The 18317-nt window shown below is 44.6% G+C and overlaps 1 protein-coding gene across 4 annotated transcripts in view; it reads left to right on the top strand.

Moving 5' to 3' along the window:
* The window catches only part of TBC1D22B (TBC1 domain family member 22B), an 84455-nt gene that overhangs the window by 24571 nt on the left and 41567 nt on the right, over positions 1-18317 (top strand). For all 4 annotated transcript variants that reach the window (XR_008665067.1, XR_008665068.1, XM_055330022.1 and 1 more), the window contains exons 3-8: positions 1037-1344; positions 3405-3584; positions 4109-4179; positions 5578-5706; positions 6942-7007; positions 10708-10822. Coding sequence is in view for 2 of the 4 variants with exons in the window: in XM_055330022.1 (XP_055185997.1) it covers positions 1037-1344; positions 3405-3584; positions 4109-4179; positions 5578-5706; positions 6942-7007; positions 10708-10822 (869 nt within the window). In the remaining 2 variants the exon portion in view is untranslated. The remainder of the gene's footprint in view (positions 1-1036; positions 1345-3404; positions 3585-4108; positions 4180-5577; positions 5707-6941; positions 7008-10707; positions 10823-18317) is intronic.

Raw genomic sequence — 18317 nt, forward strand, 5'->3', positions numbered from 1 at the left:
GGGAGATGCAGGCTCCTCGCAGGGAGCCGGACGTGGGACTTGATCCCGTGTCTCCAGGACCATGCCCTGGGCTGAAGGCGGTGCTAAACCGCTGAGCCACCCGGGCTGCCCCCAGATTTATATTTTAAAGTAAACCTTATCACTTCTATAAATTAGAAGTAGAAAGCCAATTATCATTTGCCAAAAAGTAGAAAGTAACCTTAAAAATAAACACAGTGAAAAACAGAACAATCTTATTAATAAAATTCTAAGCCAGCTGATGTTGCTTGCAAATGTGTTGATCCTGAGTCTAGTCTCTCTTTGTTAAAAAATAGTCTTAAAGACTGAGCAGCGCCGAACTGAGACTGTCTCCTCTAGGCTAGCAGAAGGACTTTAGCTGAACGAAGAAGGAACAACACATTCATTCTGGAACTCAATGTTTAATGCTACATACAGACTACCTAAAATTCTCTCTGGTTCTGCCTGTGGTTTATGTTCTACTCTAAGGAATAGTTTAGGTTATGTTGCCATAAGAGATTAACTCTGGAGTCTCAGTGGATTGACAAAACAAAGGTTTATTCCTTGCTCATGCTAGTGTCCAGAGTGGAGTTGAGAGGAGGTAGGGGGCAGGCCCGGCCCCACGCAGCTACTCTGTTTCCCAGGTGAAGGAGGTGCCAGTTATCAGGGTAGAAGAAAGCTTATAGAGAGAACTCATACCTGTTCTTATCTGCTTTGGCTTGGAAGTGATTACCTGACTTCTCTCCTCTGCCCATTGGCTGGACTAGTCATCTGACCTCAACTAATTGTGGGGGGCTGGGAACTGTAGAGGAGCATATAGGGTATTTGGTGAGCATTGCTGTCTTGGCTACAACTGTCTCTGCAGCATGGTGCTGGTCCAGATGCATCTAGATGAGGAATGGATACAAGTGGGGTTTTTTTATTTGAAAAAGGTAAAGACTGTGTATTAGGGTAGTTTGTCATACTGTTACAATTAAGCCAGTGAAGGTGGTCAGATGGGGCAGATCATTCCTTGGTCACGAGGTCTCCTTTCTTAAAGCTTCATCAAAGAACGGTCCAAAGTCAACGCAGTTCCTTTGAAGAATAAGAAGGCCTCCAGTTTCCATGAGTTTGCTCGGAATACCAGTGATGCTTGGGACATTGGTGATGATGAGGAAGAGGACTTTTCCTCCCCTTCTTTCCAAACTCTAAACTCAAAAGTTGCTCTGGCAACCGCAGCCCAAGTCCTAGAAAACCACAGCAAGCTGAGGGTGAAACCAGAACGCTCCCAGTCAACAACATCTGATGTTCCTGCCAGCTACAAGGTCATAAAGTCCAGCAGTGATGCTCAGCTGTCCAGAAATTCCAGTAAGTCCGTCCTGCTCCCCTCCATAACCTCAGCCTTTTCAGCAGAGTGCCTTTTAAATAAACAGTTTTTCTTTAGGGTACCACTCAGATCTTTCATTTTGTGATAAACGTGCAAGCTCAAGCCTGATGTTACATCAGCGACCTAATGGGTCATAGGCTGTACTTGCTCCTCCCACTTTGATGGCTCTGTGTCACAGCTCCATGCCCATCGGGTTGGGGTGGGGTGGGAAGAGACATCCCTTCTATTGCTTCTGGTTAGGGTGATGGTGGTTTTAGTAGATGTTTGGGGACTGTCAGTGTGCTCTTTTGAGCATCCATTGCTGTATATAATGTTGCCCTAAGGGGTTTTATGGAAGTCAGTAATTCTGAGCTGGAGAAGGAAGTGTCATCTTTCCAGTGAAAGTTAGAACAGCTGATTGGTAAAAGGTGAAGAGGAAGTAGAGGAACGTCAGAGCCCTAGAGTGTGCCCTGACTTGGGTTCTAAGGGAACCACGTCCACAGTTTCAGAATAAACACGTTGTCATGAAATCAGGCCATAAGGCCTTTAAAATTATTCCACAGCCACTTTCCATCACTGACTTGGGACCCAGGCTGAGCCTTGGGAGCCATGCCCACATGGGTGTTGGGTGTTGACCAACTGAGTGACCATGGCTATAGGCTCCTGGAAGTGTCTGTGTGCTGTGACAGAGGGCTTCCAAGGGGCCAAGTGTGAGGAAGGCCCCCACCACAGTCCCTAATGGAGGTGCTGCTCGTGTGCAGCCAGGACAGTCCAGAACATTCCCTCTGTGAGGCTCCCTCCTGTGAGCATCATCTGTTAATCTGTGTTATCAGAGGGGCACATGCTCTCAGCTGTGTGGTGTGTGGTGCACATGTTCTAGGCCCCATGTGACACTGGGCCTCCCCCTAGCCAAGTTCCCTGTGGCAGTCATTTCTGTAAACCTTCTAGTTGTGGGGGCTGTGGCGTGTTCATCATTTAATTCTTGTGGGGACTCCTTCTTAAGGACCAGACAGTTGAAGGATATGAAACAGTCATGGAAGGACAGTCAGAATTTAAAACTAAGTTTTCTTTGGGGTGGTAAAACAAATAAGGGTTTTGGAGGCAGACAGATGCAAGGTGGCTTCTCAGGTCTCACTAGCCAATCACTGTTAACCTCTCTGAGCTATAGTTTCTTTATCCATAGAGGAGCACTAAATCACTACTATATGTTATAAGAATCAAATGAGAGATCCTATGTAAATGTGACCAGCATGGTGTCTCATACACAGTAAGAACTCAATAAAGATCAGTGCTGCACCACTCATCTCTCCTGCCTACCATCTAGGTTAGAAATGTCTAGAACCAGACATCTGGTTATGCTTGAGTCTGTGTTCCTGTTATTTCAGTCCTACCCTTACAGAATTAAAAGCTGGTTCATCTTGGTGGGAAATATGGGAGCACAGAGGAACTTTAGCCTCCCAAAACAGGATTGTCTTGGGTCAGAACTTCTCATCTGGTGTGCAGGGCACATGGATGGGCCAAGAACAGGTTAGAATTGTGCCATGGCTTTTTGGTTACTAATCAGTCTTTGGGACAGCTGCTTGGGGCCTGGGCTTTCAGGCGAGCAGCCACCTGTTTTTATTACATGTGCTTTCCTGTGTCATCATTTCCTATGTGCTCTGTGATGAAAGGGAAGGCAAACACTGCCTTCGACTCTGCTGCCCCCACACTCAATATTAGGTGTGAAAGAACATTCTAAGTTGGGGTAGAAAGAAAAGATTTGATTTTTTTTGGCAATTCGGAGTTGCCAAAAAAGCTCTCAAAGTTGCTACGGCATCCAGAGTCTCTGTTAGCATGTAAGGTAGCTTCGTAGGATGTGATAAAAATGCAGCCCTTCCTCTGGGTAGATGTGTGGAGTGCAGCTGGCTTTGCATCCCCGGGCTGCCCCTCAGCGGGCACCTTTGGGCAGCATGCCAGTGGCACAGATGCGGTTCTGGCAGAGAGGCCAATACTAAACAGCCAGCGTAGGGCTCCTCTGAGTCTGTGCTCTACACGCTGCCTTTACTCTTTTTCACTATTGCAGGTGATACATGCCTGAGGAACCCACTCCACAAACAGCAGTCACTCCCTCTCCGACCCATCATCCCCCTGGTTGCCCGCATCTCAGACCAGAACGCTTCTGGAGCACCCCCAATGACTGTCCGGGAGAAAACCCGCCTAGAAAAGTTCCGTCAGCTTCTCTCCAGCCACAACACTGACTTAGGTGAGTCCCCGTGAGCCCCGAACAAGGTAGGACCTCTTGGTGACTGGAATTCTCAGAGAGAGACCTGGAAGCTATTGCTCTTTATTCTTCCTTCTTTTACTTTTCCAGCATCTCCTGATCTGGTGCCCATTGCAGTGACATGCAGGTATTAAGTCAGAAGTACATTACTAGAAAATAGGGACCAAGTTAGATGGGACTGGATTCTGTGGCCTGTAGACCATAGTGCAACTCTTCTGGCTTTTGTCTCCCCTACCTCAAGGTGATTCCAAATGAAATCCATGCCCAACTGGTCTTCCTTTTCCCCTCTAAGTCTGATCTCTGAGCTGACTGCATCACCCCTGTGGAGCCATGTCTTGGCCACTTAGCTGCCCAGGGCTGCTGTTTGGGACTTTTTCCCTGTGCTTGTCAGTAGCTGCTGGTGGTGGTCTTTCTTGAACAGCACGAGGAATCAGGCAGTGCCCAGTGAAGTTTGTTTTAGGGTGGTTGTTGGGAAGAGCTAATCCAACGAGGTTATCTATTTGCAGATGAACTGAGGAAGTGTAGCTGGCCAGGGGTTCCCAGGGAGGTTCGACCTGTAACCTGGAGACTCCTGTCGGTGAGTTCTACCCACTGTGTAGAGAAGCGTGAGCCTCACACAGCCCTTCCTACCTGATGAGGTTAGTCTGGGCACATTCATCTTAACCGCATAGATTTCTCCAGTCCCACTGCGTACAGCAGATCTGTAGGGCTGTCATCTATTTCCGTGCATGAAGAGACACATTCTTGCAAGTGTATTCACACATATATAGAAGAGCACTGCTTTTCCCTATAGTCACAATTTCACGTTCTCAGCACCAAGGAGAAGGAGTACAGTGAGCTGGGGATCCCAGCACTTGTTTGGGCAAGCTTCCACGTTCCCTGGACTTCTGTCCTTTTTCAGGAGGAATAACCAGAATGGTGGAAAGCCACTCTGTAGCCGTGTAGGGCTGAGAAATGGGCCTCCCTCAGAAGCCTTCACTAGACCACCTTTCAGGGACAGAGCACTGTGCCAGCCACTGGTATAGGGACAGTAGTATTTCCTGAGCCTGTCACATTCATTCATTCATCCAGTAAGGAATGATTATGGGCCTGCTGTTTGCCAGGCATGGTGCCAGGTGCTGCACGGATACATAAACATGAATAAAGCACAGTCCCTGCTCTCCAGGCGCTGGCTGTGAAATGTACTACCTAAATGTCTGTGAAAGGAAGGGCCTCTCTCCTGAATGTCCGTCCCCCACTCCTAGTTCTGCAACCATGTCATCACTGGTTGTGCCACTTCTAATAACTGTAAATGCTACCGAGAGTAGATTTGGTGAGAACAGAAGGGGAACAAGAGATGCAAGAATGGAGAGTGGGCTCTAGACCAGGACTAAGAAGGAAAGTTGGCCTGGAGCTTTGACTAGCCAGGAAGCCGCTGTCGGGAGTTCTGTGTCTGCACATCATAGCTGCTATGTCACAGATTCCATTCCGCTTTCTAAGCTGGTAATTCTGACGGTTACCATGGAAAAGAATATGTGACTGGCACAGACTTACACGGCACACCACTGAGATGTGTCATAGAGGTGGCTGTATTGCTGGGATTCTTGGACATATTGCCTTGCACACATGCAGCCCTCAGAGGCCCTGACTCAGCTCCAGTTCCCTCCCATTGACCTACATTCCTTGCTCTGCCGGGCCAACTCTGAGAGCTCTGGAGTGCTCCCCAGCAGAACACGGTCCAAACGCAGTGCAGGGCCATGGGTGTAAATAACCCTGGGAAAGCTGGCCTTGCTTCATCTGCCCACATGTGAGTCTCATTGAAGAAGGAGAGGGCAAACACTGGGTGGCCAGACCCAAAAAGGGATTACTCTTGTCCTCTTGGCAGTTGTCCTTCCATTCCATTGACAGTTTCCAAGCCACTGCTTAGGCTAAAATACATATTAAGGATTCATCCAACCAACGTGTGTCCCCATCTGACCAGCAGTCCTGTCTGTAGGGCTATCTCCCAGCAAACACCGAGAGGAGGAAGTTGACCCTGCAGCGGAAGCGGGAGGAATATTTTGGCTTCATTGAGCAGTATTATGACTCTCGAAATGAGGAACATCACCAGGATACCTACCGACAGGTACAGTCATCATCTTTTTGGTTACTAATCATAATTTTTAGGTATGTCTCCTGGGAGGACTGTCATGGTGCGGGATTTACAAGTCTTCAGGCTCTAGTGTGTGGTTTAGGATTAAATTTACACCCAGAATGGCTTTCTCTCTTTCTAATTAGTAGCTCTGATTTTAGCCATTTTAAATTGTTTGTTTGTTAGTTTTTGGCACTAATCACTGGCAATGCTTCTCAAACCTTAACATGCATACAAATTAGCTAGGATCTTGATAAAAATCCCACCTAAGGATTGTGATAAAATGCAGATTCTGATTTAGGGGGTCTGGGGCAAGATCTTCACTTCTAACAAACTCCCAGATGGTGCCAATGCTACTAATCCCCAGACCACAAGTAGTAAGGGTCATGGGGCACAAAATGAAAGATGAACTCACCCAGGAGTGGTCCAGTTCCTCCGGACTGTGGCATTAGGATGTCCTGGCAGCTGCAGTGCCTTCTCAGCACCCACATCTGTCCACCTGTCTGCGGGAGCAGTAGTTACCAGTAGGCTTGGCAGGGAGTGTCCCGTCATCCTCCGAATAGCCCCCACAGCCAGCCAAAAAAGGAGGGAAGGAAGAAGAAGGGAGAGAGGGCGAAAAGACTGGGTGCTGGCAGCTGTCCTCAGTAAGCCTTAGGAACTGAAGTAGCCTCTGCCGTCACAGTCCTTGGGGGTCATTAGATTGGACACTGAGAAATCCTCCAGCTGAAACAAACTGTAGTGACCTCTTTGGTAACAGAAGTGAGAACTTTCAGCGCCAGTTACAGAAGGCCAGCTCCCTCTGGTTCCCCATCCTGGCACATGTCTACAGCTCTCAGAGCTCTGTCAGTTCCCAGCAGCTATTGACGATTCTGAAAGAGGGTTACACAGTGTGATCATACCTGCTGAGTAGGTGTCCACCCAGAGTGAAACAGACTCCAGAGCAAGAGGAAAAGACAGTTGCCTCTCTTAGGTTGTGAAGCCTATTCCTATCCAATGTGAGTGGTTTATTTGGGGTGGTGTCGTCACTTTTGGTGAGTAACTGCCATCATGGAAAGGTATTCCAGGTGAACAGGTGGGTTTTACTAGACCTTTTTAGTGTGTCTGTCAGTTCTTTCTAAATATACAATGTGCTCTCACTCTTACTCCCTTGATTCCCAGTTCTTAAGAAAAGAACGTCTCAGAAGAACAAACCGGCATTTGTGTGTTTAGACCTGACTTCTCTGTTGCAGATCCACATTGACATTCCAAGGACAAACCCTCTCATTCCGTTGTTCCAGCAACCACTTGTACAGGAGGTGAGGGAAGTGCTTCCCATTCTCAGCCCTTTTCCCCCCCGGAAGCCCTGCAGCACCTGTTCTGCATGGGGGTGCCCCAGCCCTCCTTCCAGCCATGTGCAGGTTTATGGCTAATCATGGTAGTGCCTTATGTTCAGATAGGGAGCCGTGGCCTTTGCAGAGCACGTTCTTGTGCTTTCTCATTTGCTCTTCTGGACAAGTCTGTGGGCCAGGTAGCACTTTGAGAAGTTAAGGGACTTACCCAGAATCTTAAAGCTACCTGGTAACAGAATGAAGACTAGAACTCACACCTTAGAATTCCTTGTCCTGTGCTTGCTATACTTTATCAAGCTGGGATGGTGATTGTTTTTTTATTGTGGTAAGTGCATGTAACATGAAGGATACTATTTTAACCATTTTTTTCTTTTCTTTCTTTTTTTTTTTTTTTTAAGATTTTATTTATTTATTTGAGAGAGAGAGAGTATGAACAGGAGGAGAGGCAGAGGGAGGCAGAGAAGCAGGCTACTCACTGAGCGTGAGGTCCAATTCGGGCCTGGATCCCAGAACCCCAAGATCATGACCTGAGCTGAAGGCAGATGCTTAACTGACTGAGCCACCCAGATATACCCATTTTAACCATTTTCAAGCATACAGTTCAGTGCCATTAAGTATATTCACACTTGTTGTATAGCCATCACCACCACCCATCTTGAGGCCTTTTTTCCATCTTCCCAAACTAAAACTCTGTACCCATTAAACAGTAAGTTTTCATTCCCCTGCAACCACCATTCTATTTGTTGTCTATGAATTTGCATATTTTAGGTACTTCAAATAAGAAGGATCACATAATGTTTATCCTTGTGTTACTGGCTTGTTTCACTTAGCATAGTATCTTAAAGTTTCATCCACGTCATAGCATGTGTCAGAATTTCCTTCTTTTTAAAACTGGATAATATTCCTTGTGTGTATATAACCCATATCGTTAATCCCTTCATTTGTCTGTGGACAGTTGGGTTGCTTCCACCTTTTGGGTCTTGTGAATAACATTGCTATGAACATAGATGTGCAAATACCTGTTTGAGTCCCTGGTTTAAATCCTTTTGGGTATATACCCAGAAGTTGAATTAGTAATGATACCATGAGATCTAACCAAGTTAGTGGAGCACATGCAAGGTCTCAGTGGGACTATTATTTTTTTACCTAAGCAGTAATTATAACCTCCTTGAGATTAGGGATTTCCTTAGCAGCTTCACAGTAGCTAGGACACTGGGTGTGAGTGCTCTCTGACCTTTGTTCTCAGTTATCCTCCTAATAGAGAGGGATGGTGATAATTGCTCAAGATAATTTCTATTTGAGTATAGATTATATTCATAGCTCTATTTAAATATAGATCTCTATTGGTGGGGTCCCTCATGACTTGCCAATAGCATCAAGAAGATTTTGAGGGTGACACCATGATTTTGCCTCTAGGATTCAGCTCAGAGGAAGCTAAAAACCCAGTGAGGATCCCTTTGTGTCTCCCCTTGCTTCCCACAGCTCAGCCCTGCTTATTCCTCACTTTAACTCGGAGATTCTCAGATGTTTCCCTTCCCTGTGCATGCTTACTGTCAACTTTGTGACAAGGAAAGTAGTTTGTTTAAAATGTTTCTCCCAGGAGTGGAGCCTGAATACAAAGAAGGAAACTCAAACTATTTTCTTTTCATTTTTTTTTCTTGAATCATCTTTGCATCTAACGGGCTATAGTCAAAGAGTAGTACTTAATTCTTAGAATGCCAGCCAAGGCATTTTAAGAGAACTAAGAACACTGAATATTGAAAGACTTGCTTTGCATATCTGAAAGATACTTGAGAATTGACTGTAGTAAGTCAGAATTACCCACACAAGTACAAGAGGTACAAGAAAAACCTTTAGGGATTATCCTCTTCACTCCTCTCTACAAGGCAAGATTATCCTGGGGGGTTTTCTGTCACGAGATTCTATGGTCTCCCCTGGTAACCAGGCCTGGTGCTCTTCAATTTCCATGTCTTTGGCATCTTCACTTGTACAGTGTGTGCACATCTGCATTGTTCCATCCTTACTGGAGAGGGATTATCACAAGTCTCCTGACTGTGAACCACTAGCTTCCACACACCTGGCCGTTGTTAAAACCAGCCAGTTGGGATTTGTGTATTAGCAAGGAGCTGAGAGGGTGGAGTAGAAGCCCTGGTGAGTCCTTCAGGACTAACAGAGACATCCAGACAGACATAGGGCACAAGTGGCAGGGCAGGGGCTCCTTGAGATCTTCCTGAACGTGTTGGGTTCACATTGAGCTGTTTCAAGGGAGGGATGAAAGCATTTAAGAGGGCCTCCATTAGTCTTGGGCCTAACACAAATGAGGATGCCACACCCTTCCCTCAGCCCCAGAGAGCAAGTGGACAGGCAAGTCTAGTGGAGGCAGAGAAGCCAGCTTGCTTCCAGGCAGGGCTTTGTTCTCACTGTCTATAAGGGCAGCAGTGTTGACAATGGGTGTGTTTCTCAGCTCCCTCTGCCAGCTGGAAGGCAGACTCAACATGGGGGCTGGGAAACATCCTTTATTGTGTCTCTGGATTCTCTACTTCTCTCCTACACTAGCTCACCAACTCCAAAGCCATACAAACATTTCCTTCCTATTGTTTTCCATTGGGGGAGGGGTGGTTCTCCCTTGAACCTGACTCTGAGAAGGTCTCCAATCTGCCCCAGAACCCATGCTCTCTGGAGACCTGCTCATCTCCTGTGCCTCCACACACAGTCACCAGTCACCATCAGTTCTGCTATCTGTCTGATGTGGCTCACAGAGATGGGAGGCAGCCCAGTCAAAGCCAGTGTAAAGAACGTGTTGAACTCAGGAGTTGTGGTCACCGGGATGAAGCCAGGGAATGAGTAGCATCAGAGAAAATGTGGTGGTGGGGGGCTACTGAGAGGGCCTAATGAAGTCAGAGGGGGTGTAGCTGAATGGCACAGGGCCAGACTCTGAAAAGGGACCAAAAGATCTTTTCTTTCTCCCCAGTCTAGGTCTCTGGCCTTTGGTGGCTAATGTACTTAACCCCAGTGGCTTTCCCATGGAGGCCCAGGCTGATTTATCTGTTTTTAAGTCCCCAGCTGTAGGATTAAGTTTATTTCACTTCCTATCCCTCATCGAGTGTCTGGGTTGCATCCTGACACATGAAGTGACTTCCTGCATTGACAGTCAGTCACTGGTTCCCAGTCAGGCTGGGCTAGAAGTAAAGCGAGATCTCCATTTCTTTCTGTCTCAACAGGGAGAAAGGAGAGTGTGGTGGAGAAGGTGTTTCCTCCCCACATCTAGTGATGATAAAAAAAGATTCAGAAAAGGTATCAGAACTTAGGTGACCCACTGTCTTGCTTCTGGAGATTGAAAACCAGTTAATGTACAGATGAGAGTGTGGTGGCCTGGGTTAGTGACCTCTGTAGCAGACTTTCTCCTAAGATATTTGTGTCACTGTCCTTCCCTTTTCCCAATTTTATATCCCAGGGACTGCATACTGCAAAGAGAAACAAAGGGCAAACTCCCTACCCCTGCTTAAAAACAAGCATCTTGGAAACTTTCTGCATTTTTATGTACTTCCTTTGTCCCCTAGCAGTTTTAGAATTTCCTAAACTTTTGGCCATGTCCCTGAGGTAGGCAAATGGAGGGAAGGAGTCTCCCTGTGATTTAACAGTCATGTCTTCTTTCTCATTTTCCTAGATCTTCGAAAGAATTCTATTTATTTGGGCCATCCGACACCCTGCCAGTGGGTATGTCCAGGGAATTAATGACCTGGTCACTCCGTTCTTTGTCGTCTTCCTCTCAGAATATGTGGGTAAGAAGCATGAGTACCAAGTTGAACAAACTATTGCTCTTTCTTATCTGTCGTCTGTTTGTCTTTCCCAAGAGTGCAGCCAGTAGGCATGTCTTGCTTAAAAAGAGATCGTGACCTTCGAATTTACAGCTAAACCTGTTTTGACAGCAGTAGCAGCCTGGAATTTCTCTCTGGAGATGGCCACAGATCTCACCCAGAAAGGACCTGCTTTGTTACAGAATGTCCAAGTTGATACCTTTATGTTTTGCCATAAACAAATGGTTTGATGCTTTATTAGAGGTCATTTTAGAGTTATTTTGAACTTGTCTCAAACACAGGCCTTCATGCATGAAAGCTGGAATTTTAGATTGTACATCAGGTCTTCACACATGAGTTCAAATGCTGTATCTTAACAGCAGGATGTGGCCGTATAGAGGAGGAAAAGTGGTGGCACCAGAATCAAGCTCACCTGGAGGTAGTGGAAGAGGCTAAGGAGAGCTCCAGGACCTTGATTTCTCCCCTCCTCCTTCGCCTCTTACCCTGTTAGGGTTTTGTCACTTTTTTTTTTTTTTTAAGATTTTATTTATTTATTTGAGTGAGAGAGAAAGTGAGTGCCCAGAGTGGGGAGGAGAGGGAGAAGCAGGCTCCCCATTGACCAGGGATCCAGATGTGGAGCTTGATTCCAGGACCCTGAGATCATGATCTGATCTGAAGGCAGGTGCTTGATGAGTGAACCACTCAGGTGCCCTGGTTTGTGTCTCTTTGGATAGAATGATTGGATATCATAGTAGCAGTTAGATTTTCTTAACTTGCAAGCCTCCTCCAATGGCCAGGCCTGAATTGCAGTCTTAAAAGGAGTTGAGGGTTCTCCTCTTCTCCTTTTGGTTCTTTAACTGCTTGTGCTTAGAGATTGACAGGAAAACTCATATGTCATGTTGGTTCTCTCAGCCAGTTACAGGGGTGCTCATGGGGGAATCAGAACGTTGGAGGGGGTCTCAGAACACCATCTAATCCCCTTATTTCACTGCTGGGTTATGTATGAGGTGTCCTGCTTCATAACCCATTATGAGGGTTATCCTGTGCCCTCCTTATTGGTGGCACAGTGAGGACTAGAACCTTTTCTTTAGGCCCTTGAGTGGGTGGATTATTGTGGGTTTTGGAGGAAGCTAGTGCGAGAGGGTAGGAGGGTAATGAGAAGTAGACCAGAGTAGAGCCCCTTGGAGAGTGAGGTATAAAACTCTCTCACGGGATCCCTGGGTAGCGCAGCAGTTCGGTGCCTGCCTTTGGCCTCGGGTGCGATCCTGGAGACCCGGGATCAAGTCCCACGTCGGGCTCCTGGTGCAATGGAGCCTGCTTCTCCCTCTGCCTGTGTCTCTGCCTCTCTCTCTCTCTCTCTGTGTGTGACTATCATAAATAAAAATTAAAATAAATAAATAAATAACACTCTCTCACTTGATCTGTCCCACTCATTGTATTCTTATGGGGCTCAATGGCTGGTGTTTTGGTCTTTTAAGAATGATGCAGTCTCTGAAAAGTAAGGTAACCTTATGACACCATTCCTTGTCCCCTTAGTGGCAGCAACTAGGGCAGAACTGGGTGTAAGGTCACTCTTACCCACTTGATCGGAGGATCCTAAGCAAAGAAAGACTAGTTAGAATGTGGCTACCAAAAGCATATAAATAAAGCTTTTGCTAGAGGACTTTTCATTTTTTCTTCACATTAATAGGTCAGCTTTCGGAGGCAGTTTAATTCTCTGTGTTTAACTTTATTAAGAGCACTGCAGCTGATCTATTGGATTTTGGGGGTTGCTTCTTGCAATAGCACTTTTCTGAAGTAGTATTAAAGGATGAGTCCAAGAAGGTATTAATCCATTCACTAATCTACAGTTGAAGTGTAAATGCTGGCATGAAATCTTGGTAACAGTATTAAGTCAGTTAAAGATAATCTGCAGCAGCTGCAGTTCTAATTGGATATTTAATTATCCTGTTAGCTGCCATTTATAGTTTGTACCAAATTTTCCTTTTCTATCTGTAGGCACAATTCTGTTGGTCCCACCAAGCACTGTGTCTTTCTTTTCTTTTTTTTTTAAAGATTTTATTTACTTATATTTATTATTCATGACAGAAACAGAGAGAGAGGTAGAGACACGGCAGAGGGAGAAGCAGGCTCCATGCACGAAGCCCGACGTGGGACTCGATCCCAGGTCTCCAGGAACAGGCCCTGGGCTGAACGCGGCGCTAAACCGCTGAGCCACCCGGGCTGTCCCACCGTGTCTTTCTTTGGTAGACATAGGACTGCATCCTGATCTTTGTATTTGTCAGCCCCACCTGCTGACCTACACTGTTTACACAGTAAAAGCATGGGCTTCTCCACCCTTCCTTGGGGCCAGTCTTGGCAAGGCTGTCCCCAGCTTTACTTCTGCAACAGACTTCAGAAAGGTCTTGGTACCTCCTCCTAGGCTGAGGAAGGTGGGGTCCATTCTTTTCTTTTTTTTTTTTTTTCTTAAAGATTTTATTTATTTATTTGAGAAAGAGAGCAGGAGCAGGAGGGAGGGACAGAGGCAGAGGGAGATGGAGAAGCAGACTTCCTGTTGAGCAGGGAGCCCAACTCAGGGCTCCATCCCAGGACCCCAGGATCATGACCTGCCCCAAACCAGACACTTAACCCACTGAGCCACCCAGGTGCCCCAGGGTCCATTCATTTTTTTATAAAAACTTTAGGTAAAGTTTCAAACATGTAAAAATAGAAAAAATTACCACAAATCTCCATATCTCTCACCCAGCTTCACCAGCCAGTCTTGTTTCATCTATACCTCTGTCCATTCACATCATATCATTTCATCCATAAATATTTCTGTGTGTACCTCTAGAAGATAGTGATTAAAGAAACCCACAGCCACAATTCTGTATTACAGCTAAACAGTTATAATAGCTCCTTAGTATAATCTAATAATATACAATCAGCATTCAAATTTTTCTGATTCTCATATCTAATAGTTGGCTTGAATCAGGGTGCAGATTGGGTCCACACATTCTAATTCGTTGACATGTCTCTTAAATCTCTCTTACTCTATCACTTCCCATCCCTCTTTTTTCCCTTAGGAGTCTGTAGCTTTAGGCCTTGTTTTTCTGGTTTTCACCCTGGGGCTTGGCCATGCCAACCAGTGATAATACCCTAATTCTTAAAGCATTTTATCATTTTGTAAAACAGTTTGACATATTGTATTTCATTCAGTAGGCCCTAATACCTCTTTAAGGTAGATGTATTCGCTCAATTTACAAGTGGGAAATCCAAGGCTCAAAGATTTAATAAGCTTTCTAGACTCAGGCCCAGATCTTTTGACCTTAATGCCTGTCCTATTTATATGACTTGGTGGTGTTTCAACTTAGATCCCTGTTCTTGGACTTCTAATGGTTCTGCTACTCCATTCTGTGCTCCAAAGCAGGCAGTACATTTCTTACTGCTCCTTGCCTTTAAAAAAAAAAAAAATGGGATAGAAGAAGTATATGCTCATTAAAAAAATCAAAACAGAAGGCTCCTGAGTAGCTCTGTTGAGTGAGTGTCCGTCTTGATTTTGGCTCAGGTCATGATCTCAGGGTGGTGAGATTGGAGCCCTGGGTGCGGTTCTGCACTAGGCATGGAATCTGCTTGGCATTCTCTCTCTTCTTCTGCCTCTCCCCGCACACTCGTATGTGCTCATGCTAGCTCTCTCTTAAATAAATATATATGTATGTATGTATGTATATATAGAAGTGTAATTATTCACCCCTACCTCTCACCCTGGTCTGGTGTGTATTCTTCTAGACCTTTTCCTGTGTGTACTGTACATATTTTTTTTTTGTGTTTGGAAAAAATGAGTTTAAACTATCCATACTTCTTTTCAAAGATTTTATTTAAGTAATCTCTATACCGAATGTGGGGCTTGAACTCACAACCCTGAGATCAAGAGTTGTGTGCTGTACCAGCTGAGCCAGCCAGGTGCTCCAACTATCCATACTATATCTTGCTTGTCTTCAATAAAAAAAAAAAAAATTATGACCAGCTTTCCAAGTCTGGACATACAGATCTATTTCATCATTTTCAGCAATGACATTTGTTTCCATAACAACTGACTTCACTACAGTTTATTTAACAATCCTTCTGTAAAAAGACATTTAAGTTGTCTACAGTTTTTAGCTATTACAAATAATATGGTAAGGGGCACCTGGACAACTCAATTAAGCGTCTGCCTTTGGCTCAGGTCACGATCCTGGGGTCCTGGGATTGAGCCCTGCATTGGGCTCCCCACTCAGCTGGGAGTCTCCTTCCTCTGCCTCTGCTCATTCTCTCTCTCTTTCTCTCTCTCTCTCCTTCTTTCCCTCTCTCTCTCTCAAATAAAGAAATAAAAAATATTTTAAAAAATAATATTGTAGGGGATCCCTGGGTGGCTTAGTGGTTTAGTGCCTGCCTTTGGCCCAGGGTGTGGTCCTGGAGTCCCGGGATCGAGTCCCACATCAGGCTCCCGGCATGGAGCCTGCTTCTCCCTCTGCCTCTCTCTGTCTCTCTCTATGTGTCTTTCATGAATAAATAAATAAAATCTTTTAAAAATAATAATATTGTACATATTTTGAATACCCTAGTATATATTTTTTGTGTATTTCTATTAAAATATACATATTTTCGGGGATCCCTGGGTGGTGCAGCGGTTTGGCCCAGGGTGCGATCCTGGAGACCCGGGATCGAATCCCACGTCGGGCTCCCGGTGCATGGAGCCTGCTTCTCCCTCTGCCTATGTCTCTGCCTCTCTCTCTATATATATATATCATAAATAAATAAAAATTAAAAAATATATATATATATACACATATTTTCCCCAGGGTGCCTGACTGGCTTAGTTGGAGGAGCATGAATCTTGGGGTTATGAGTTCAAGTCCCACATTGGGTGTAGAGATTACTTAAAGATAAAATCTTAAAAACAAACAAATATATTTCTCTGAAGGAGAGTCCCAGAAGTGAAATTGCTAGTCCGAAAAGCATGCCAAATAGGTACTATTAAATCACGTTCCAGAAAAGTTTATACCAGTTTATACCCTAACCACTCATGTCTGGGTGCACTTTTCTCCACATCCATAGTAAAACTAGATACCTCGATCTTATTCTGTTTCCCCAATCTGGCAAATAAGCCATGGTTTGTGTTTCAGTGTTTGTACCACTTGCTCATGAGTGAGTGAGGTTGTTTATCTGTTCTTATGTGTATGTATTAGCGTTTGTCTCTTTGTGATCTGCTGGTTCAAATCCTTTACCCTCTTCTCCTGCTGGACTTTTGGTCTTGTTGTTTTGCAAGAACTTTTTGTAGATTAGATATATTCATCCTTTATCTTATATGTGTTAAAAATATTAGGTCATACCACACGAAATTTTCAGCCGTTTTGACCCTTACCCCCACAATGGGAATTTTATATAGTTCAGCCTAGTATCGTTTTGCTCCAAGACCATCATTTGTCTTTTAACTCTGTTTATTGTGTCTCCTTATATAGAACTAATTTTTACGTAGTCAAATCTGCCCATTCTGCTCATGAGCCCCTGCCGGGTACCCCAGAGAGAGAGAGGCTAAGCCGACAGGTGCGAGCCCTGCCCTCTAGTGGAGAGCTCCGCAAATGACAAGTAAACCAGTCTTGGCAAGTTGTGCTGAAGACCTGTAGGAGGCGTCCTTGGTGGTTTTGGGATTCAGTATATTGCTTAGGAAGTCTTTCCGTCCCCACCCCAGTATTATGAAAATAGTCTTCCATGTTTTTTCCTATACTCTTGTGGGTTTGTTTTTACATTTCGCTTGTAAAATTTCGTAACTAATTTGTTTTCCTGTATGATGAGGGTTGAGATTAAAGTTTCTGTGCATCTGAATGGTTCATTATTTCAGCACCATTTATAAATAACCATCCTTTCTTTGCTGCTATGACATCCCTCTTCATAATATAATATTAATTCCTTTATTTACATGGCTCTACTTCTTTATTCTCTTCCATTTATCTCCATTTCTATGCAAGTAGCACAACAGCTTGGGATTTTGAGCTTTATAGTGTGTTTTTATCATTATTCCAGGGCCCATTCATCATCCTTTTAAAACTTGTCTTGGCTCTTCTTCCACATGAACTTTATTTTATTTTTATGTTTATACCTTTTTCTTTTTTTAAATTTTATTTTGAATTCCATTGACATACAGAGTAATATTAGTTTCAGGTGTACAATGTAGTAATTCAGCACTCCACACATCAGCTGGTGCTCATCACAAGTGCTCTCCTCAATCCCCATTACCTGTTTCACCCATCCCCTCCATCCTCTCCCCTCTGGTCACCATCAGTGTATTCTCTAGAGTTAAGAGTCTGTTTCTTGGGGATCCCTGGGTGGCGCAGCGGTTTGGCACCTGCCTTTGGCCCAGGGCGCGATCCTGGAGACACGGGATCGAATCCCACGTCAGGCTCCCGGTGCATGGAGCCTGCTTCTCCCTCTGCCTGTGTCTCTGCCTCTCTCTCTCTCTGTATGACTATCGTAAAAAAAAAAAAAAGAGTCTGTTTCTTGGTTTGCCCTTCATTCTCTTTCTTTCCCTTTGCTCATTTGTTTTTTTTTATTTGTTTCTTAAATTCCACATATGAGTAAAATCATATGGCATTAGTCTTTTTCTGTCTGATTTATTTCACTGAGCATAATACCCTCTAACTCTATCCATGTCATTGCAAATGGCAAGATTTCATTCTTTCTTTTGGCTGAGTAATATTCTGTTGTGTATATATACCACATCTTTATCTACTCATCTGTTCGTGGACACCTTGGGCTGCTTCCATATCTAGGCTATTGTAAATAATGTTACTGTAAACAGGGGTGCATGTATACTTCCTATTTTCTATTTTTGTATTCTTTGGGTAAATACTGAGTAGTGTGATTCCTGCCTGAATCATAGAGTAGAGTAGTTCTAGTTTTAATTTTTTGAGGCACCTCTGTACTGTTTTCCACAGTGGTTGCACCATTTTGCATTCTCACCAACAGTTTAAGTGTTCCTTTCTCTCCACATCCTTGCCAACACTTGTTGTTTCTTATGTTAATTTTAGCCATTCTTCCAGGTGTGAGGTAATATTTCATTGCAGTTTGATTTGTATTTCCCTGATGGTGAGTGATGTTAAGCATCTTTTCATGTTCTGTTAGCCATCTGTCTTCTTTGGAGAAATGTCTGTTCATTTCTTCTGCCCACCACGTGAACTTAGAATCAACTTGCCGGGCAGCCCGGGTAGCTCAGCGGTTCAGCGCCGCCTTCAGTCCAGGGCGTGATCCTGGAGACCCGGGATCAAGTCCTGCGTCGGGCTCCCTGCGTGGAGCCTGCTTCTCCTTCTGCCTGTCTCTTTCTCTCTCTCTGTCTGTGTGTGTGTGTCCCTAATAAATAAATAAAATCTTTAAAAATCTCTGTCTCTGTGTGTGTGTGTGTGTCCCTAATAAATAAATAAAATCTTTAAAAAAAAATCAACTTGCCAAATTTAGAAAGTGGGAA

This window comes from Nyctereutes procyonoides, unplaced genomic scaffold (assembly GCF_905146905.1).
Source record: "Nyctereutes procyonoides isolate TBG_1078 unplaced genomic scaffold, NYPRO_anot_genome, whole genome shotgun sequence".
Lineage (NCBI taxonomy): Eukaryota > Metazoa > Chordata > Mammalia > Carnivora > Canidae > Nyctereutes > Nyctereutes procyonoides.